The 22,986-nt window shown below is 41.9% G+C and overlaps 1 protein-coding gene across 1 annotated transcript in view; it reads right to left on the bottom strand.

The window, feature by feature from the left end:
* Positions 1-690: 690 nt before the first annotated feature.
* The window catches only part of c5 (complement component 5), a 155,378-nt gene continuing 133,082 nt past the window's right edge, over positions 691-22,986 (bottom strand). The window contains exons 32-41 of the mRNA XM_041194155.1: positions 19,390-19,474; positions 18,668-18,719; positions 12,871-12,973; positions 12,708-12,782; positions 11,719-11,824; positions 9,609-9,695; positions 9,054-9,143; positions 8,072-8,155; positions 3,194-3,329; positions 691-826 (exon numbers count right to left, since the gene is read on the bottom strand). Of these exons, the coding sequence (XP_041050089.1) occupies positions 691-826; positions 3,194-3,329; positions 8,072-8,155; positions 9,054-9,143; positions 9,609-9,695; positions 11,719-11,824; positions 12,708-12,782; positions 12,871-12,973; positions 18,668-18,719; positions 19,390-19,474 (954 nt within the window). The remainder of the gene's footprint in view (positions 827-3,193; positions 3,330-8,071; positions 8,156-9,053; positions 9,144-9,608; positions 9,696-11,718; positions 11,825-12,707; positions 12,783-12,870; positions 12,974-18,667; positions 18,720-19,389; positions 19,475-22,986) is intronic.

The raw sequence follows: 22,986 nt of genomic DNA, 5'->3' as shown, positions 1-22,986 counted from the left end.
CACTCCTGGGTTTAGGAAGGAGCAGTGCAATTTGTTCCCCTCATCTAGCAGCTGGGCAGAGACAGAGACACAATATCTGACCCATTTTCACCTCATTCATTGGCAAATTAAAGAAACAGTGATAAAGAAACTCCAGAGAAAAACTGTAGTTGTTTTAACAGAAAATAATATTAAGAAAGATTTTGATCATTTATATTTAATTGGAAATAATACAATGGAATGAGCCATTACAGACCTTTGAATGTAGCAAAGTTCTCTTTTTATCCTAATTTTTTGCTGCATTGTACTCAAATTAGGTGAACGTCTAAGAACTATTTTCATGATACCTATGAGTTTACATTAAGGTTAGACAGTGCATATTTCACTACCAAGTTCTAGAAATGGAGATATGAATGTTTAACATTTGGTGACTGTGAATAAAGATTTCTACCACATAAAATCTCTGCTAATCAACTTGTGCCCTGAAAGGGGATGAACGATGCAATCGTTTGCAAATAACTTTATCCCACTCTAGACTTGTAAGAATATTTTTCACTGGAACAAACAAAATACATGGAACGTAATTGTTAAGAAAATGTTCTGGGAAATGGTTACCTATTTCAGCACAAAACCAGTAAAGTACAATGACTAAAGCAACATAAGAAGTAAAATTTTAGATTCAAACATGTCTCCAGCTCATTTTCATATCCATTAACATCCATTTATTAAAAGATCAGTTGAAAGATTATCCATTTGCTGGAGGAAGACTCCACATGCATCTCCAGAACATTCTTCTTTAGAAGGCCACACTTCTATCCAGTTGGATGAGTCCAAAGGGTATTCATAGCTAATATAAAGAAAATTTAAAAACTGTTTTTTAACATTCTCTGCAATATATAACATTACTTGTGGCGCCACCCAACTATGAAGACAGCACATTGCCAAAGCCAGAACTTCCTGAATGATGAAAGAGATAGAGAGGAAGATGGAGCAGAGCGAAAGAGCATGTATATAACGCGTATATAAGTGAGAAACAGGTTTTATATACAGAGTTCAGAGGGGCTGTGAAAAAATAAATAGGAGAAACAAAGGGACAATATGAAAAGAGACTGACAGCTAATATAAACAGGAAACCAAAAGTCTGCTATGAGCATATAAATAGTAAAATGGTAGCAAAAGGAGGAATGAGACTGATTATGGACTAAAAAAAGGGATAAAATCATGGAAGCAGAGAGCATAGTTGATGTAATAAATTAGAACTTTGCATTTGTCTTTACCAAGGAAGAAGATGCTGCCAAAATCATAATGAAAGAGGTGGTACTTCAGACACTGTGTGGAATTTAATGCCCTTGCCTATGGCAAGTTTGGTGGCGGGGGCATTGAATTGGGCGGGTGGGTGGCAGGAGGGGACCCCACCACTTTCCCACATCTGCCCTGATCAAGTGCATGGGGGGAAGGCCCTATGTCAGCCCTGCTGCAAATTGAGGCCTTTAAGTTGTGATTAATGCACACTTAAGGGCCTCATCCCACCGCTGCTGGTATTCACCCAGCGGCTGGCAGGGCACTTGCCATGCAAGAAACCTGAAAAGCAAACATTGTCAGGCATTCAGGAAGCACTCAGTGCTTAATTGAAGGACCTGGCCTCAGGAAGGAGGGGCTAACTGAGAGCCACCCTCTGCCCTTGCTGCTGATCCCTCTTGAAGGACTGACTGGTCGAGGCCTAAGACTTCCTGAAAGGAGGCAACACAGGGCTCCCGCCAGCTCTCAAACCATTGGGCAAAGCTCCTGTCATCTCCATTAAATAGCGCCCTCTAGCTGGGATCTCATTGGGATGGTGGTGACCAGGCAAGCCTGCATAGTTTTGGGAACTCTGATCGGATTTTATGTCTATGAGGCGGTTAATATGCTGCCGTTGGGGTTCCTGTCCCTTTAAGGGACAAGATCCTGCCTCCAAGAGCTGCTAGTCAATCGGCAGGCCAGCAGATCTTCAGTCCCAACAGCATCATTGGGACCGTTGGCCACTGCTAGGACTACATCCAGCTGGAGGTAGCAGCATGGACACCATCCTTGGAACAAGGGAAGTGGGTTGGGGATTGTCAGTGCCAGTCAGGGCCTTGTGAGGGGAGGTGGTTGATGAGGCCAGGGAGGTATATTTCTACAGTGACAGGCCTCCATGGGGCAGTAAGTGCCTGATCCGGAAGGCTTTTTGCTCAGAGCCCACAGGAGGCTGCCAGGGTTCACCAGGCATTCTCCCATGTGAAGCAGGTTCAACTCACTGCTGGTAAAATTTCACTGGCATTGGGAAGAGGCCCTTAATTAGCCACTTAAGTGGCTCAATTGGCATCTGGGTGGGAGGACCATCCACCAAATGCCATGGTGTCGAGAAGGTGGCAGGAACACCAGACCCCAGCTCCCTCCTGATTCCACTCCTTCAAGCTCTGTGAAATCACAGCAACTGAGTGAGCTAAAAATTGATAATGAGGAGCTAATAGAAAGGCTGGCTGTCCTTAAAGTTGATAAATCACTGCGACTAGATCAGATGCAGCCAAGGATACTGAGGAAAGTAAGGGTGGAAATTGCAGAGACATTGGCCACAATCTTCCAATCCTACCTAGATACAGGGTTCGTGCCAGAGGACTGGAGAACTGCAAATGTCACACCTTTGTTCAAAAAAGATACAAAGCGAACATTTTAACAGTTGAATTTCTTTATCATATACCAGGGAAAAACAAACTAAGTATAAGCCAATGATGGGACATTACAATTTAACTTACTATTTCAAATCATTTACTTAAATGTTACTGCCTATTAATTAATTCATGGAAAATGTTACTTTAGAAAAAGTCCAATAATGAAAACAAAGTTATTCAAATGTGACTGAAATACAAATACAATGTATGTATAGAGCAGATTTTATTGTAGAAAACTTTCAATTTTCAACCAACATTTTTGGCAAAGGGCACTCGGTGTTCTAGATTCATTTCAATTTTTAAAAGTTAACTTGTATGGACCCATGATAAACATAATCTGAAAAGAAAAAGCGTTATGGCTACTTGTTTAAAATTGAAAAATCTAAAGGGAGAAAACTTACCAATGCTACCATAGGAGAAAAATGTATCCATAGTGGAGGAAGCTACCAATATTGAACAGTAGGAAAGAAAATGGGATGCATTAGGAAATAGTGGTCAATTGACTGGAACTAGGGCGTACTTACACAAATCTCCTTGATGAGCTTAACCTCAGGCTGTCTTTTCCCATTATCAAGTACGACCTATTTTTGATTAAACTAACATCAGAACAGGTGTCCTTCTTAATCAAAGTTATAATTGAGTTTTCATCAACAGCATCAACTGTAATAAAAACAGACATTGTTTTAGTCAGGTATTATAGTACTTGAAACTGGAGCCTTCATATTTAGACAAATTCAAGAAAACTTAATATAGCTTTATATTATTTAAGTACAGTAACAATGGTTGTAAAACATTCCTTTTCCTTAAACATACATCTACTAGTCACTCAAATTTATACCTTTTTATTTTTTATTATTAACACCATATTATATTTTTTAAAATCTGTTTTTGTTTTAGAATATCAAAGGAACCACAGAAAGAATCATGTAATGTATGAAGCTTGATTGGGTATCATTCAAATTCACCATATCTCTGGTTGATGCTTGTCACACACATTTTCTTGCCTGACAGCCATCACTTAGAACTGAATGTACTGCTTAGTTGTAATGATATTGCACATGGTGCAGCTGTGGTGGTGTACTGTGTTAGAACCTGAATATACATCAACCTGGGAAGTGGGAATGGAAGCTGGATCCTTTCACATGGATAAATGCCAATCTCTGTAGGAGAGAAGTCAGATATGATCTTCCCGGATCCCTCAAATGCACTGGCTAGCTCGGAAGGCAAAGAAGAGTCATATTGGACTTGAAATGTTGACTGTTTCTGTCTCCACAGATGCTCCCAGACCTGAGTTTTTCCAATACTTTCTGTTTTTATTTCAGATTTCCAGCATTTGGAGTATTTTGCTTTTATTATATCAGAATATTAGGATGTTTAGTTAATATGATCTCATTTTAAAAATTATTCTTTCATGGAATGTGAACATCGCTGACAAGGCCAGCATTTGTTGCTCATCCCGAATTGCCCTTGAGAAGATGGTGGTGAGCCATCTTGAATCATTGCAGCCCATCTGGTGTAGGTACACCTGTGGTGGTATTAGGGAGAGAGTTCCGGGATTTTGACCCTTGACAGTGAAGGAACACTGATATAGTTCCCAGTAAGGATGGTGTATGGCTTGAGTGTGGTTGTGTTCCCATGCATCTATTACCCTTGTCCTTTTATGTGGTAGAGGTTGTGTGTTTGGAAGGTGTGGTTGAAGGAGCCTTGATGAGCCACTGCAGCGTATCTTGTATATGGTACATACTGCTGCCACTGTGCACTGGTAGTGGTGGGTGTAGAGATATTGGATATCCATTGTGAAGAGGAAGCGGTTTGGGCTGGGGAACTGGAAATTGTTGAAATGTTGTATGGTGTCAGAAGAATTGCAGATGTCAGTGGAAAGGGAGTGGATAAGGGGAGAAACATAGAGTCAATATAGGAAGAAAAAAGTTCAGTGGGCAAGGAACAGGCTGAAACAACAGGTCTACCAGGTCAGTCCTGCTCTTGAATGTTGTTGGAACTGCACTCATTCAGGCAAGTGGAGAGTACTCCATCACACCTCTGACTTGTGCATTATAAATAGTGGACAAGCTTTGAGGAGTCAGGAGTGAGTTACTCTCTGCACAATTCCCAGGCTCTGACCTGTTCTTGTAGTCACAGTATTTATATGGCTAGTCCAGTTTCTGGTCAAAGGTAAACCCCAGGCTGTTGATGGTGGGGGATTCAGCAGAGGAAATCCCATTTAATGTCAAATGGAGATGATTAGATTCTCTCTTGGAGATGGTCATTGCCTGGCACTTGTGTAATGCAAATGTTACTTGCCAATTATCAGCCCAAGCCTGAATGTTGTCCAGGACTAAAACAAAAACAGAATTACCTGGAAAAACTCAGCAGGTCTGACAGCATCGGCGGAGAAGAAAAGAGTTGACGTTTCGAGTCCTCATGACCCTTCGACAGAACTAGGTGAATCCCAGGAAGGGTTGAAGGTGGTGGTGGTGGTGGTGGTGGTGGTGGTGGTGGTGGTGGTGGCCGGGGCGGGGGGGGGGGGGGGGGGGGGGGGCGGGGGGGGAGAGAAGTGGAGGGGGGTGGTGTGGTTGTAGGCAAAAGCAGTGATAGAAAGATGTCACAGACGGCAGAACAAAAGAACACATAGGTTTCGAAGTTGGTGATATTATCTAAACGAATGTGCTAATTAAGAATGGATGGTAGGGCACTCAAGGTATAGCTCTAGTGGGGGTGGGGGGAGCATAAAAGATTTAAAAATATTTTAAAATAATGGAAATAGGAGGGAAAAAGAAAAATCTATATAACTTATTGGAAAAAAACGTGTTCTTTTGTTCTGCCGTCTGTGACATCTTTTGATGATCTGCTTCTATCACTGCTTTTGCCTACAACCACACCACCCCCCTCCACTTGTCTCCCCCCCTCCAACCCCCCCCACCCACCACCACCACCACCCACCACCACCTTAAACCAGCTTATATTTCAACCCTTCCTGGGATTCACCTAGTTCTGTCGAAGGGTCAAGAGGACTCGAAACGTCAACTCTTTTCTTCTCCGCCGATGCTGCCAGACCTGCTGAGTTTTTCCAGGTAATTCTGTTTATGTTTTGGATTTCCAGCATCCGCAGTTTTTTGTTTTTATATATGTTGTCCAGGACTTGCTGCTTATGGAATATGGACTGCTTTAGTATCTGAGGAGTTGTGAATGGTGCAATCAGTAGTAAACATCTGGCCTTATGATGGAGGGAATGTCATTAATGAAGGAGCTGAAGATGGTTGGGCCTTGGACACTATCCTGAGGAAGTCCTGCAGTGCTGGCCTGGGGCTAGGATGATTGGCCTCCAACAACCACAACCATCTTCCTTTGTGCTAGGTATGATTCCAATCAGTGGGTGCTTTCCCTCTGATTCCCATTGACTTCAATTTTGGTAGGGCTCCTCGAATCTACACTTGGTCAAATGATGCCTCGATGTTAAGGGCAGTAACTTCACCTCACCTCTTGAGTTCAGCACTTTTGTCCATGTTTGGACCAAGGCCTGAAGTCAAGTGGCCCTAGAGGAACCCAGAGCACTTGTGAGTAGGTCATTGTTGTGTAAGTGCCACTTGATCGCACTGTTGATGACACCTTTCATCACTTTGCTGATGATCTAGAGTAGACTGATGGGTAGACTTGCCTGAATTACTAATTGGATTTATTAGTAACTACTTTATATTTATGATCCCTAGTTTTGGATGTCTGTAGGAGTGGGGGAACGTTGTGTGTCTTCCCTATCAAACCCCTTCGTAATTTTGAAAACCTATTCGGTCAATGTTTGGCCAGATTGAGTTTGTCCTGCTTTTTGTGGACAGGATGTACCTGGGAAATTTTCTGCATTGTAAGGTAGATGCCAGTGTCATAGCTGTATTGGGACAATTTGGCTCTGGATGTGGCTAGTTCTTGAACACAAGTCAGGACCAACAGCCTGTGCTGCATCCAGTGCCTTCCACTATTTCTTGATTTCATATGAAGTGTATCTAATTGGCTGAAAATGGTATATATGTTACTGGGGATTCAGGTGGAGGCCAGATCATCCACTTGGCACATCTGGCTGAAGGTGGTTGCAAGTGCTGCAGCTTTGTCTTTTGAACTGATGTGCTGGGCTCCCCCATCATTGAGGATGGGATATTTATGGGGCCTACTCCTCTGGTTAGTTGTTTAATTGGCTACCACCATTCATCCAATATGAAATGCACCATAGTGCCCTTGTATAAAACCTTGGTTGGGACTCATCCAGAATAGTGTTCAGTGCTGGTTCTCCTCATACTGGGGTATATTTTTGTTGACACAGCGCTCAAAAACCTCCCAAGTGATCACTCTAATGAGTTTCATGTTGGGAGGAGGTGGGACGTGGTATTCAAGCACACATTATTACAGCCTATATTGCCCCTCACTTTGGTGTTGAAATACCGGTCCCTGCTAATTTTTAGTGAGTAACATGGAGGTCCTGGAAAAAGTTCACAGGAATTCCATTATGTTAATACTTAGTTTAAAAACCTTTAGTTAGCATGATATGCTCAGATAGCTGGTTATGTTACTTCAGAAAAGCATAGACTTTAGGTGATTTGATTCAAGAATTTTAAAAAAATGAAGGGTTTAGATTGTGTCCATGTGGATAGATTATTTAAATTAGATAGGTTTGGGAGAACAGAGCGACATGTATAGAAGTTGCATGAGCATTGAACTAGGTTAGATGTCAGGATGATTTTCTTTCCTTTTGCAGGTCATAGGGATAAGATGTTCTCTTCTGAGTGCTGGTTGCTGGTTAACATTGGTTTTTAGTTGTAATGTGAGTGAAAATGGGATCAACTGTCTGTCCTTTTTGTACACTAATAATTTATCACTTATTTCAAGTATAATTGCCCCATTTCCGGCCTCAGTTTTGACCATTTCTTTCATGTGACTCGTACTGGGGTATACTTTTGTTGACACGGCACTCAAAAACCTCCCAAGTGATCATTCTACATCTGTGAGTTTAGATAATGAGTTCCTTGTTGGGGGGGGGGTAGGGTATGGTATTCAAACACACAGATTATCATAGCCTATCTTGCCCCTCACTTTGGTGTTGAAATACCTATCCCTGCTAATTTTTAGTGAGTAAAATGTGGCATATCATGTATTCATTTCCACTGTTTCCTCATGTCCTCTTGCAAACAGGGCATAGGTCACTGGATGCCATTCAGGGACTTGGTTTTTCCTCACCCTAGCCTGGAAACACTAAGCACAACTGTACCACCTACACCATTGCTCTACTGAAGTCAACATACACCAGGTATCTTCCTGGCCAATAACTGTCAAAGCACCAAAGAACCTACATTTTTTTGTTGTTGGGTGAAGACCTTTGTAAACATATAGACCAAATATTTTGCAAAATAAGTACCAACCTTTCATAAATATTTCCTGAATTGTGGCGTTGTATTTGATGAAATTAATCTGTTCCTCAGAAGACAAAATTTGCACTTTGTAGGCTGCATAAAACAAGATCAGTTTCAATACTTTTAAATATTAATATATTCTTGAGAAAACAGGGCATAGTGGAACTTTGTTCTTGTATTTGTAGAACTTAAATTTGAATTGCTAAATCAAGAGGGTTGAAGGTGTCTCATCCAGGATTGCCATTGAATGGATGTTGTTGTCATGTTGAGAGCTTAAGGAACAGCTTCAGTTCTTTGATCAGTTGTTCCAAAACTATAGCCAAACACTGCCACACTATCTGTTGAAGCATTTTTGCATTGCCCATTACACCAGATCACCTCTATAAATCATTGCAGAGTCAAGAGTTTTCTTGGACTTTGTTTAATATCTTAATTAAGCTTCAGAAGAAATTTCCAGCAGCAGAGTTGTGCAACTTTATAATAATATTTGATAATGTCATTCTCCTGATTACAAACCTGGATGAAATTTAGCTCCTAAGTAACATACGTTTGGACAGTCTAAATCCAGTCCCAAGGGGATATTGTTGTACAAAACCATACTGCAACAGAGGAAAAGCACATGGGAAATGATATTGTTATGGTGGGGAAGTAGGGACTATTTTGGAGTTAGAGAGAGGTATTTTGGGGGCAACAAGGATATGGGGAGAGTACTGCATTGCATCTTATCACATCTGATGAGAGTTTTTAAAGTTGTGACAGCCATGATACAAAAAGTGGAAATCATAAAATTCTGCAGTGCTATAGAGGCCAAGCAATAAAGTATAATAGAGAAAAAAAGTGAACCCTAACAACTACTGTTTATGCCAAATGGCTTGGAGAACCTAAGTATGTTCTGTTTGTTGGAATTGTAGCTTTGTATCATATATGCTAAATAATAGATTCTTTTTCATCGATAGAAATGAACAGCAAGTCAAAATTTCAAAATACTTACCATAAACTGGCCCTTTATTGCATACAGCTTCATATTTATCATGGGCATTGAGAGTTATATCTAATGGTGGCTGCATTTCACTGCACTCAGCTGAACCACGAAGAAAAGATGAGAAAAGATCATTGTAAAGAGATTAAAGAAATACCACGCATAAAATATTATCACCATTCTATTTATAATAGTAAGTAAAAATAATTTAACTTAGAACCAGAATATTCTTCGAACTAGAATTCTAAGTTAAATATTCTATGTTAATTGAAATAAAACATAATAAATTATATAAATGATTTAAGATCTTAATTTACATTACAGTCTTTCCATAGGTCACAAAATACAACTATTAAATGTAAAACAGGGTCCTATAATTGGCTTGTAGGCGTATATGAAAAATAATTAAACAGAAATGTAATTTATGTATATAGGAACTGAAACTAGTATTTAATTTTATTTATATTGAAGTGCCATGACTTGCTCTATGGTACTGTATTTTTACATATAACTTCCTATTTAATACTTATAAATATAACCAACCAAATAAGAAACAATTTTTTTTACCTTTCATACATTTACATTCATCTCCACTGCAGAGCTCTAAAAGCCTTTTATCTCCAGCTGGGTTGTAAAAGATAGTGCATCTTCTGTCTACAGAAATAAAACAAATGGGATTTCACATCTATTATGTTTTATTATAATTCCAGTTAATCCTACCCTGACTGAAAATGGCAATCTATTATGTCATTATAATGATTTGATTTCATATTAACAACTCATTTAGGTATTTACCGTTCCCTCATCAAGATACTTGGCCACCAAATTTAATAGCGGCTATAAACAGTGAAAATAGAGTTAAAAGATGTTGAAGGTAATTGGAATATGCAATTAAGGGTTTCATGACCCAGTTGATTTCATAGTGATAGCTGGATTAATTTTAAATCTATTGAAATTAAAAAGAGCATGACAACATTCTGAGCTACCAATCTTTTAAGTCATTATAAGAGATACTGTAAACGTCATCCAAAACCTGAAGCATATCAGATAGTCTAAAAAGTAAATTACATATCTTGATTAATCATGCTCCTCTATGTACCACAAGTTCAACCCAGGAATACTCCAAATAGAAGAAGCATCAAAATGTTCTATACCAAAATCATTCATGTGATGTTTGTCTGAAATTTCCACTTGCACTATATTTAAAAAATAGCATTGTAACTACTCCAATAAGATAAAGTTCAGTCACTATAGCTGAAAGCATATTAGCAGAGAACTTGTAAACAGTGGATAGATTTTCTTGTTGGGATAAGGTCCTTCTATGTGACCATGCCATATGGTTCATATAACTGGCACAAGGATCCAATCCAGGATTCTTCAGGCTCTTAATGTTCTCATGCTGATCCCTTTAAATTAATTGTGTGGGTGACTCTGCAGGATCCTTCCTGATGATGTCATGATCCTTGACACCTAATCAGACTTTATTGCAGGATGCTCCCAGGAATGACCAAATACTTGGTGTGATGCCTCAAATTAGCAGTGGTGCATCTTGTGATGATTGTCTTGGAAGTATTTTTGTTTTCAGCTGATACAAAGGTGTCATGAACAGGGCTGCAGAAGTTTGTCACGCTGCCACTTTTACTTCTAGGTTAGATATTAGTGGCATGATAGATTACTTTAAAATGAAAGCACTATAACAGCTGTTTGGAAAGTAAGTACCCACTTGCATAATGCAGTGCTGGCGGTTGCAAACAAGCTAATGTAGGGTCAAATGGGTGCAGTCTATAATCTCATGGACCTTAAAAATCCTGTCACCTTGTAAAATCCTGTAATACCTGCAATTCCTTGTCATGCTGCTGACAGGGGGTGAAATTGCTTGAACAAACAGTTTAAAAAAATCATCAGTAATTTATTTAATGTATCTAATGGCAGCTGATTGGCTTACATTATTGATGTCCCCAGTAACAGACTGAAACGATCCAGGAATATAAATTTTTTTGGCATTGTCACCTTGACAGCTACTGGTAGTGCCATTCTTGTGAAAGAGTATGTCTGCAGATTACTTTAGAATAGACAGTACAGCTTCCATCAGAAATCAGAACCTCCGCAGACAACTGAAGCATGCATGTCTCTGTTTGCAGATAGTGCATTGGGTGCACCCTGACCTGTCTGGCAACCCTTTATGGACTTTCACCTTTCTCCAAGAAGCTCATATACAAGAGAATCCCATGGGAAAACTCACTCTCTTATGGTCAGATATGAAAAAATGACGAGGGCTGCACAATTGCCTCAAAGGCTAATTATCATCTAAGTGGCAAATAAAACTTAAACAAAATAAAAATAGCTTCCAAATATTCTGACTAATTTGATAGCACTCTTTAAATCTACTTCCGTAACCAAAGAACCCTATTAGTTTATCCTGGTAGATATATGAAACATGTTATGTTAGCAAGAACAATAGAAAATTGCAAACCAGTGCGCATTTTTAGCACCGCTGAAAATCACTACTCGTATCTTGGACATGGTGCATAATAGCAAGAAGATCTGTAAATATGGATATCTGCACCTTTTTCTTATCAGTTACTCCCACTTTATGGCCATTTATTGGATGTCACTAATTTAAAGATGGTTGGCTGATCTCTATTTGTTTAGGCATAACAGAATAGCCAAGGCATACCTGGTGAATGATAGCTATAGACTGTGAAAGGAACTGAGGTTATCATTCCAACTTTCATCATTTCATAAACACGGAAGCCAACACAGAAGAAGTTGTCTGATGGAATCTGAAATAAAAAACAATGTAACGTGCAGGTTTAGGACTTGCAACCTTTTGCAGAATCTTTGGGGGTGAAAATCATCTTGGATGATAGCACAGAACATCTAACAGAGAATCATCAGTCTGCTTTACATTCCATTTGATTTTATTTACCATTGATGGAAAATAGAAAGTAAAGGTTTACTGGACAGAAATGAATTTTTATAATTTTACTTGACAAAAGTGGTCTAAACTTAAAATTAAAATTTCTCCTTTTCTGAGGTTCAGGTTAAGATACTTTGTCCAGATAAAGTAGAGGAAATCTTCATTGCATTGGACCTATATCTCACTCAAAATAGATACAAAAATGCTAGAAATGGGTTACATTTTGGCTGGGATCCCTAAACGAACACATCTGAGGGGTTGACCGTCTAGGAGTGAGATAAAGAGAAATGTTTTCACCGAGAGATTTGTAAATGTCTGGCGCTCTCTATTAAGATGGTTATGAATGCTCAGTGAATGAGTATATCCAAAACTGAGATCGATGGATTTTTGGGCATTAACAGAATGAATGGGCATAGGACAGGAAAGTAGAGTTAATGTAGAAGTTCAGCCATGATCTTATTGAGTGGTGAAGTAGGCTTAAGGGGCCATTTGGCCTACTCCTGCTTCTATTTCTTATGTTCTTCATCTGGAATGTTGACCTACCATGTGTATTTTCAGCAATTTCTAGTCTCAGGATTCACATTTTTCTTTGCTTTCTTGACATACTTTATACTGAATGTGTAGCACTTGTAGCAATCACTGGAATGAGAACATTTGTTGCTCATCGTGGTAGTCCTCTACGTAAATCAGTGCAAAGTTTAAACAGGAAAGAAAGGAAACAATAATGGAATTTTCAAATTTCTTACTGCATCCATTTGAAGAATGACGCTTCTATCTGATATTCTGTAGTCATTAATCAAGCCATCAACTCCATATAATATCTGAAAAATGTTGGAACCAAAGTTTACTATTAGAACCATTACATTTTTAATATTTAAATATAAAACAACATATTTATATGTGCTTAACTATTTTTAAATCTTCCTCTTCCGGCATTAAGCCTGTGTTCAATGTTATCTCCATTACAGAATGATCCGATTCCAATACAAATTCTTCAGATCTAGGGATATATCTAAAAAGAAGAATTAAAAGTCATTTAATAGGTCAAACTGGCAGTCCAATAAGTAGTTCCTGCTGCCTATTTGCAAAATAAACTTCTGATATTTTAATAACATTGGGCTAAGTTTTCAAAGTACTTTATAAAATGTACAATGAAAGTGCAACTGACAAATGAGTTCTATACAGATCTGGAGCTGTCTCATACTTTCAAAGGTCTTGGCAGAATGTCAGTGTCTTTGCTAAGTTATTCCACTGGAAGGTTGAGAAATGCTGCAAGTTGACAAATTCATTCCCACCAGCATCAGTTCGGAGAATTTTTGTCCCAATATAGAGGCGAGAACTGAAATGGATGGGGATGTAATTTTCTACTACTGGGAAGTAGGCTTGTTTGCCATCACCATCCCATCCCCAGGTCATTTTCCCAGAATCAGGGGCAGAAGGGCTACCTGCCTGCAAGCAGCAGGTAGCCAATTAACACAAAAGCAAAATACTGTGGATGCTGGGAATCTGAAATAAAAACGAAAAATGCTGTAAATACTAAGCAGATCAGGCAGTATCTGTGGAGAGAAACAGAGTTAATGGCTGGAATCTTCCATTCTGGAGTCTAAGTTCAGTGACTGGGGCGGAAGTTGGAGTGATTTTCGCTGGAGGTGGGACAGCTGACCACGCACAATCTTGCACTGGTCCGCTCATTATCTACGCATCTGTGCGGAGCACAGTGAATCTCGTGGCAGGGGTGGGTAGGAACTCGTTATCCCCACCATTACCTTATGGGGTCAAGGGTCTAGCTGCTAAATTTTAAATGCACCTGGAAGGCCATTCACTCACTGCAGGCCAGGAGCTTCAGTCTGGCGGTCCTTAATGTCCCAGAGAAGAAAACAATGTGCAGTTGCATAGTTCAGCAAAGCCTCCCTGGAATCTCTCCTCCAGGCCGTCCAGGAAAGGCGGGAGGTGCTGTTTCCCTGGAATGGCAGCAGAAGGATCTCCGGTCTGACCAGGGCGGCCTGGCAGTTGCAGCGGAAGTTAATGCCTGTGGAGCCCAGCACAGAAATACCCAGCAGGAGGTGGGAAGAGGGTAAATGATTTGCTGCGCTCCACCTGGGTAATGCACCATCTACTCTCGCTGCAAACTAAGACTCATAAGGGCATCAGGCAGTCTAAGTCTGCGAGTGCACAGGGATGTCAGACAGGAGTTTGTGCTGCAGCACTCACCAGCAGATGGGACATCTATACTGAATGTTTGCCAATCTTCTATCAGTCGCAGGACATCCTGCTTCTTTAAGCAGCTGCCATAGACATGCAAGCTCCTTATCTGCTTGTTCAACCATTGGGATGACAATCAATCCTTCTGTCTTTCTGTAAGAGAAGAACACCCACAACAAGCAAGAGTGGTCCCAAACCGGAGGTGGAATTCCAGACATTTGAGTCCTCAAACCTTTCGAGGACCAGGCTGCTGAGATAGGTGGGGAGGAGCTGGACCGTGCTTGTGCTGATGGCAAGATAGGACTGCATCAATCAAGGTACTTTAGAGAAAAATATCATGCCTGTAACCAAAAAGGAGCTGAGGCCTTCCAGCCACCAGAGGATAGGAAACCAAAAAGTTAAGTAAATGTTTTGGCAGATTACCCTGCCTGGAATTTGTTAGCTATCAGATTGAAATGGGCCATGTTGTACCCCTGCTATGGCATTTCCATGTGGCCTGGCAAAATCCTGGCCCTCGTCAGCTCCATCCCCTTCACCATCTTAATCATTGGAGGAGACATCTCAGTCCTCCATGTCTCCCTTAGCCAAGGCACCTCCCCTTTGTAGCGCGAGGTTCTGCAGAGTGCAGCAGACAACAATGATCCGGGACATTCTCTGTGGTGGGTATTGGAAAGCCCTGACTGAGTGGTCCAAACATCTGAACCTCATCTTTAGAAGACTTAGCATCTGCTCAATCATGGACCTGGTGGAGGTTTGTGTGGCACTGTAGCTCTCCTCAGCAGCATTCTGTGGATGGCAAAACTGGCATCATCAGCCAGGTCTTCTCCCCAAGGAGCCAGTCCTGCAATTGCTAAGATCCTTCAAAAACATGTGGCACCTGGGAGTGGGTCATAATGTAGGCATCATGAGAGCTCCCAGGGAACTGAGCACAAGCATGCTGAAATTACCTTATGTGATCACATATCAGCTGCACTTTCTCCTATTGATGAATGTGACAGGCTATTGCCAGGGAACTCTCATGGCCACATATGTACAGTCAATAGCACCCTGCTCTTGTAGGAGACCTGAGATTGCTACAAATCCCAATGCTCTTGGCTTTTGGGATCCAAGTGGAATTGGGAAAATTGGAGCGCTCTCCTGAACAGGGTATCTGTGACCTCCCATATGCACTTGTGTATCATTGACTAGGAGATGCTGCACAGGTCCCCAGTGGAGCTCTGTAAGGGACCACTGGCAAAGAAGTTTAAGGCAGCAGTGACCTTCAATGCCACTGGCATGGGATTCCTTCCAAGTCCTTCTGGCCACAGGTCTTCATGGAGAAGCTGGCAGATGTATGCAATCACATACTGGGACATTCTAAGGCTCCTTCGGCATTGCCTTTCACTCAGTTGTAGATAGCTGCACTGCCTGTGATATACCTGTGGTTGGGCCAATGCTCGCTGTTTCAGTGTACCCTGCATTCTGATCTGTCCCTTGTTGATCAGGTCATTGTTCCTTCTGGCCCTGTGCCTACCTGCGACATGCCCTTCTTCTCATCTGGATAAGAGCCAGTAGAAAGACAGGGTTGCCCTGAGTCTGCATCATATAGGCATCAGTGGATCTGTGAGCAAATTGAAGTAATAAATGTAGCAAGCATATTCTTTGCTGCTTTGCCTCCATCTCAGAGCCACCAAGCCAGTGCTAAGCCCTGTGCCTGGCTTCTGTCTAGACACGGCATCTCCACCCAACTCCTTCCAGGCGAAAAACATCCTGGAGGATCAAGGTGGGTGCTCCTCCCTTTCATACATGACTGCATATGGAGACTTTGCTCTTTAACTGGGGTAAATGAGAGCCATGTGCAGAAACCCTCCTTCTGACACTATTCAACTTGCTCTCATTACCCTCGAAATTCTATAGCGAGACCATTGCCTTGGCAGTATAAAAAGATTTATCACATAAGCCCTTGTCATCCATGACCATTCACCAGGAGGATGGAGGTTTGGAGTCAGGAATTTGCTCCTGTCCACCAGCCATGTCCCTTGAAGACATCCACCTCCCTCCCACCCTTCATCCCTGCCTCTGAAGCAGTAGATGGAAAATCACGCAGAATGAATGGCAGCTCCACACCTTGCTGAGAACTCGATGTTATGAGAACCCTGAATCGAAAACAAACCTGCTGCCATGTGGGCTTCACCAAAGAGAGAAGAACACAGCTGAACATAGTGGTCATTCAGTTGCCTCATGACTATTAGGTGTCCTTTTAATAGGTCAATTGTGCTCACCTTGAACTCCACCCACCTGAAAAGACACTCCTCCCTCTTCGAGGTATCGCAGTTTTATATTTACTGCATTACACCGTTGAGAATCGAAAAATGGTGCGTGCTACCTTTGAGACTTGCTCTACAACCTTCTACCCTCCCCCTGTCACTCACCAATGCCCCCATCACCCTTGACCCACCCAATATAACCATTCCTCTCCCCTTTATCACCCTTGAACTTCCCCCACACATTACACTCACACCTATTACCATCCACCTTCACATGGCTACCGTCCCCATGCCCACACTGATCTCTCCCATTATCTGAGCCACCTGATTCGTCCCCCTCCCCCTCCCACCGAGACTGTAGTCTCCACTGTCCAATACCCTCTGTTCAACCCCTAGGACCCCACCATCAACAGCACTGGCCCTGCTCTCTAGGACCATCTCTCTACTACCATCCTTGCCCTGAAACCCACCGCCCCCCCTCCCCACACAGCCACAGGATCCCAGATCCAATAAAAAAAGCCCTTCCCTCCGTCCCACATCACTGCACTGTTGTTTTCCCCCACATGCTCCCTCCCTGCACTGGACAGTCTTTTTCTTCCCTGGACAGGCCCTCCCTTCACCCCTTCACCTACATCTGATGTCCAGCCTCCACTCCACCCTTCCACCCTACCCCTCCTTCCTCACCTCGCCTGCCTCCCATGTCCACTCCACCCTACCCCCACTTCCAACCTTCCCCCCCTTCCACCCTTACCCCCCTTTGCCTGCCTCCATGTCCAGCCTCCACTCCATCTTTCTCCTGCGTCCATCCTTTGTGCAGCTTGTCCTCCTGGCACCTGATATGAGTCAAGTTGTGAGCGGTCCCAAAGGAGGCCCAAGCAGCATCTGCTCACCTCAAAGTTGTAGAAGTCAAACTTATCAGTGTATGCCACTCATGTACAGTCATATAAATGGACGTTCTAATTTCTGATTGGCTGGGAACTTAATTTGGAGAGGGAACTTAATTCCGACAAGGTGGCCTTTTCATGAAGATGCATGATATGCTAGTGCATGCAAAAGGGCTTCCCAACACTGTTTGTCGGGACGTTGGTGGGTTGTTGGGAAGCTTGACCCATCGATAACCTGCCTTTAAAGTCCTGAGGACAGAATGCCTAAAGTTCATCCCGATGTTGGGAAACTGATTTTTGGCCTCACACCAAATTAAGTTCCCCTGCCCGTCAAGCTTTGCGATGCTGGCGGGACTGGAAGATTCCGCTTCAGATCGATGACCTTTCATCAGAACCCAATCTAGGGTAGCCGATTAAGGTACGTTAAAGGCCATAATTTTCCCCTGCGGTGTTGGGAATAGGCCAGATGCCTGGACGTGGCATCCCAGCAGCAGAGTGGAGGGTCCTATGCTTCAGTAGGGTTGCCAACCCTCCAGGATTGGCCTGGAGTCTCCAGGAATTAAAGATCCAACTCCAGGTTCTCCAGGAATTAAAGATCCAACCCTGGAAAAAAATCATCAGGACATTAATATGATTTATTTTTCTTTTCTTTGAGCATTTCTCTTTAGTTGCTATAAAAATATTGAAAATGGGAAAAAATTGTAGTTTGGCTGACAGTCAAGCATCATCCAATTGATTAATGAATCTTTTTGCTTTCTAATTGACGTAGGATGGTAGTCTGTCACAAGGATGGATGTGTTGGCCAACTAATGGCTGGAGTGCGGGCGCAATTCATGTGATGACATCTCCAGGACCATATCCAGGACAGTTGGTATGTTCCAGGCAGACTTTGAGGAACTCCCCTCCTACTTAGCCCCAGCTATAGCTGCAGGCCTTTCTGCGGAGGGCTTTTCCTCCACAATGGTGGCCTGACAGTTGCGGCTATTTTTTAATTTGAAAGTTTCAAAAGTTGCTGAGAGGGTGCCCTACTGCAGATGGAATGTAACCTTTTTGTCTAAGGTTATTGGGATAAATTCAGACAAAACAAGCAACACAGATTTCAGTACAGGTTTTACAATAATAAGTCTGCAAATAAAATGCAAAAAGCTGCAAATGCTGGAAAACTGAAACCTAAAAAGAAAATTCTACAAGCAGTAGTCAGTCAACAGACAAATGCATCTATCATTAGAACAGTAACTAATTTGTTCTCGCCACCAATGCTGACTGACCTGCTGTGTCTTTCCAGCATTTTCTGCTCAGAATGTAACTTCACAATTGCTCAGTCATTAGTGCTTCTTACCTCTGTCCCCATAAACCCCCCACCACAAGACTTACTTTGCACAAGCTTCTAGGCGATAAACTGTTTCAACTCCTGGAGGAAGTGTATCTGCATTTAAGGAGTATTGTTATTAAATCAGAAGTAAAAGCTAAGTAAACCAAAGCAAAATTATTCTTTTGGCATATAAGCAATATGTATTTTTAACAAAAGTATTGGTAATATGCAATAGTAGCAGCAGAAAACACATTTTTGCAGACAATAAAACTGAACATTGAACAGCTATAGTGGAATTCACACGCTTGAAATGACAGTACAAGGAAACATTTAACAAAACCCTGCTTGTTCTTCAAGAAAAGATTGCCCCCTTCTCTTGATCACCCCTCAAAAAATTGCTTATATCTCCTCCTATTCACACCATTCCCTCCCAATCCTTTATATTCTCTTCCAAGAACTACCTGTGGGACACAGTGACCCTACATTCAATTGGTCTTAACCAGTGAGTTGACTGGAAATGGCCAGCAATCATCTACTCACCAATCTGAAGTAAGTGAGATCCAAGACCCCATATCAGTGGGTCTTGGGCCTACTCGTTCTGGAGCTGAGATCATTCCCTGTGTCCAGTACATGTCAACCATTTTGTCTACATTAAGCAATTCACTAGTAATAATTACTCTTTTATGAAATATCAAAAACACAAAAAGAAAATTAAACAAAACAAGATTAATCCTTAAACATATTAATATCCACAAATGTCACCAGGTCATAATAAACTACTGACCTGATATAATTTTTGTGGCTTTTATTGTTAGAGAGAAATCACAAGTTTCACTGGATGTGCCGATGACATAATACACACTCCTCATCTATGTGTAAAACAGGATACAATCAAACAAAGCAGTTTTAAAACATGCAGCTTTCTAACTACTGTTTAAAATAAATTTGAAGCATTTTATTATTTGGAAAATCCATCAGTGTTGTATGATAACTACCATATATTGGTTGAATATTGCACATAACTACAGATTAAAGGGGTTTCCATATATTATCCCCATTAAGAATTTTATTCCACTGATCTGTCTGGGCATGTAGGAAATCCGATGTCAGATGTCAGTTTTGTAGTCAATTAAATAACCAGGAAGCGACTGTTTCAATTTTTGTTTGCACGCACTGAGTCAATCTTAATCAGGGTGGTGGTGCAATCGTTATAGTTGGTTTAGTGTTCATACCCATGACACACAAACAATTGGTCAGAACAAAATTTATCTAGAAGCCCCTTCTAGGAAGTGTGCATATTGGAACATTGAGCAAGGAAAGGTCAGCCTTAGCTGTGATTCCATTCAATTACTGGTAGACTATGATTGATGGTTCACGCATCAAATGACGACTCATTTTTTAATGTGTGGATAGATGATTGGCCATGAAAAGAATGTTACCACAGTGCTGTAAATACTTGTTTACTTTACCCAGGTCACTGCCTCCAAGAAAATAACTAAAATAGATTTGTGGACCATGGATCTTAAAATCCAGATCATATGTGATTTGATGCCTATAACTTTGCTGCGCTGGAGGGGTGGGAAGTGAAATCCAAACCAGATCAAAGAGAAGTAGTCATTGGGCTGGAGTGGAGTGAGACAAGAATGGAATGGCATGCAGCTCTGTTTTTCTCAACAGTCTTAAGTACTGTTCCAGATCTAGTGTGGTCAAGAGTAGGTAAAACAGGGAATATTAGTTGGGAAATGTGAGAGAAGGAATAGGCTGTTAAAAGAACAAGTAGGAGAACAACAAGTAATGGAGCACGTGGAATCTAGAGGCTTAAAAGAAGAAAGGGAGGCCACAGTGGCTGGATGGGAGAGAATTTTTCAAAGATAGCATGAGAAGACAACATTTTTATTCAATTTTAACACAAAAGTAGATGCAGAGAAGATTCACACACAGAAACACAGTTCAGAAGAGGCTCTTCGGCACATCGAGTCTGCACCGACACGTGAGAAACACCTGCCTAATCCCATTTACCAGAACTTGGCCCATAGCTTTGAATGTTACGACGTGCCAAGTGCTCATCCAGGTACTTTTTAAAGGATGTGAGGCAACCCGGCTCCACCACCCTCCCAAACACCGCATTCCAGACCGTCACCCTCAGGGCAAAAACATTTTTCCTCACATCCCCCCTAAACCTCCAGCCCCTAACCTTGAGCTTGTATCCCCTCGTGACTGACCCTTCAACTAAGGGGAACAGCTGCTCCCTATCCACCCTGTCCAGGCCCCTCATAATTTTGTACATCTCGATCAGGTCACCCCTCAGTCTTCTCTGCTCCAATGAAAACAACCCAAGACTATCCAACCTCTCTTCATAACTTAAGTGTTTCATCCCAGGCAACATCCTGGTGAATCTCCTATGCACCCTCTCCAGTGCAATCACATCTTTCCTATAATGTGGCGACCAGAACTGCACACAGTACTCCAGCTGTGGCCTCACCAAGGTTCTATACAACTCCAACATGACCTCCCTACTTTTGTAATCTATGCCTCGATTGATAAAGGCAAAGGTCCCATATGCCTTTTTCACACCCCACTAACATGCCCCTCCGCCTTCAGAGATTTAAAGACACACACGCCAAGGTCCCTTTGTTCCTCAGAACTTCCTAGTGTCATGCCGTTCATTGAATACTTCCTTGTCAGATTACTCCTTCCAAAGTGTATCACCTCACGCTTTTCAGGATTAAATTCCATCTACCATTTATCTGGCCATTTGACCATCCCGTCTATATCTTCCTGTAGCCCAAGACACTCAAACTCACTATTGACCACCCGGCCAATCTTTGTGTCATCCGCAAACTTACTAATCCTACCCCCCACATAGTCATCTATGTCGTTTATCTCAATGACAAATAATAGGGGACCCAGCACAGATCCCTGTGGTACACCACTGGACACTGGCTTCCAGTCACTAAAGCAGCCTTCTGTCATCACCCTCTGTCTCCTACAACTAAGCCAATTTTGAATCCACCTTATCAAATTACCCTGTATTCCATGTGCATTTGCCTTCTTTATAAATCTCCCATGTGGGACCTTGTCAAAGGCTTTTCTGAAATCCATATAAACTACACTACCCTCATTTACACACCTGGTCCCCTTCCCAAAAAATTCAATCAAATTTGTTAGGCATGACCTCCCTCTGACAAAGCCATGCTGACTATCCCTGATCAAACCTTGCCTCTCCAAGTGGAGATAGATTCTTTCCTTCAGAATTTTCTCCAATAGTTTCCCTTCCACTGATATGAGACTCACTGGTCTATAGTTCCCTGGCTTACCTCTACAATCCTTCTTAAATACCAAACCACATTAGCTGTTCTCCAGTTCTCTGGCACCTTCCCCCGGGGCCAGAGAGGATTTAAAAATTTGGGTCAGAGCCCCTGCAATCTCCTCCCTTGCCTCCCTCAGCAGTCTGAGACACAAATCATCCGGACCTGGGTATTTGTCCGCTTTTAAGCTTGCCAACATCTCCAATACCTTGTCACTCCCTATATCAATTTGCTCAAGAACCTTGCAGTCTCTCTCCCTGAGTTCCATAACTTCATCCTCATTCTCTTGGGTGAAGACGGATGTGAAGTATTCGTTCAACACCCTACCAATGTCCTCTGGCTCCAACCATAGATTGCCCCCTTGGTCCCTAATGGGCCCTACTCTTTCCCTGGTTATCTTCTTCCCATTGATATACTTATAGAATATCTTGGGATTTTCCCTACTTTTACCAGCTAGAGCTTTCTCATATCCCCTCTTTGCTCTCCTAATTGCTTTCTTAAGCTTCACCCTGCACTTTCTGTACTCCACTAATGCCTCTGTTGATTTGCTCCCCTTGTACCTGCTAAAAGCCTCTCTTTTCCTTCTCATCATATCCTGAATATCTCTGGTCATCCATGATTCTCTGGGCTTGTTACTCCTTCCTATCACCCTAGAGGGAACATGTTGAGCTTGTACCCTCCCCATTTCCTTTTTGAATGCTCCCCACTGTTCTTCTGTAGATTTCCCCACAAATAGTTGTTCCCAGTCTACCTTGGCCTGATCCTGCCTTATTTTACTAAAATCCACTCTCCCCAATCCAAAATATTTCTTTGCAACTTGTCTATTTCTTTGTCCGTATCAAGCTTAAATTGTACCATGTTGTGATCGCTATCAATAAAATGCTCCCCCACCACCACCTCAGCCACCTATCCAGCTTCATTCCCCAGAATTAGGTCCAGCACTGCGCCGTCCCTTGTTGGACCCTCTACATATTGACCTAAAAAGTTCTCCTGTACACATTTCAAGAAATCCACTCCATCCAAGCCATTAACACTATGTCTATTCCAATTAGTGTTGGGAAAGTTGAAATCAC

Source organism: Carcharodon carcharias, chromosome 8, assembly GCF_017639515.1.
Source record: "Carcharodon carcharias isolate sCarCar2 chromosome 8, sCarCar2.pri, whole genome shotgun sequence".
In the NCBI taxonomy this organism is placed as follows: Eukaryota; Metazoa; Chordata; class Chondrichthyes; order Lamniformes; family Lamnidae; genus Carcharodon; species Carcharodon carcharias.
This window is presented reverse-complemented; position numbering and strand designations above follow the sequence as displayed.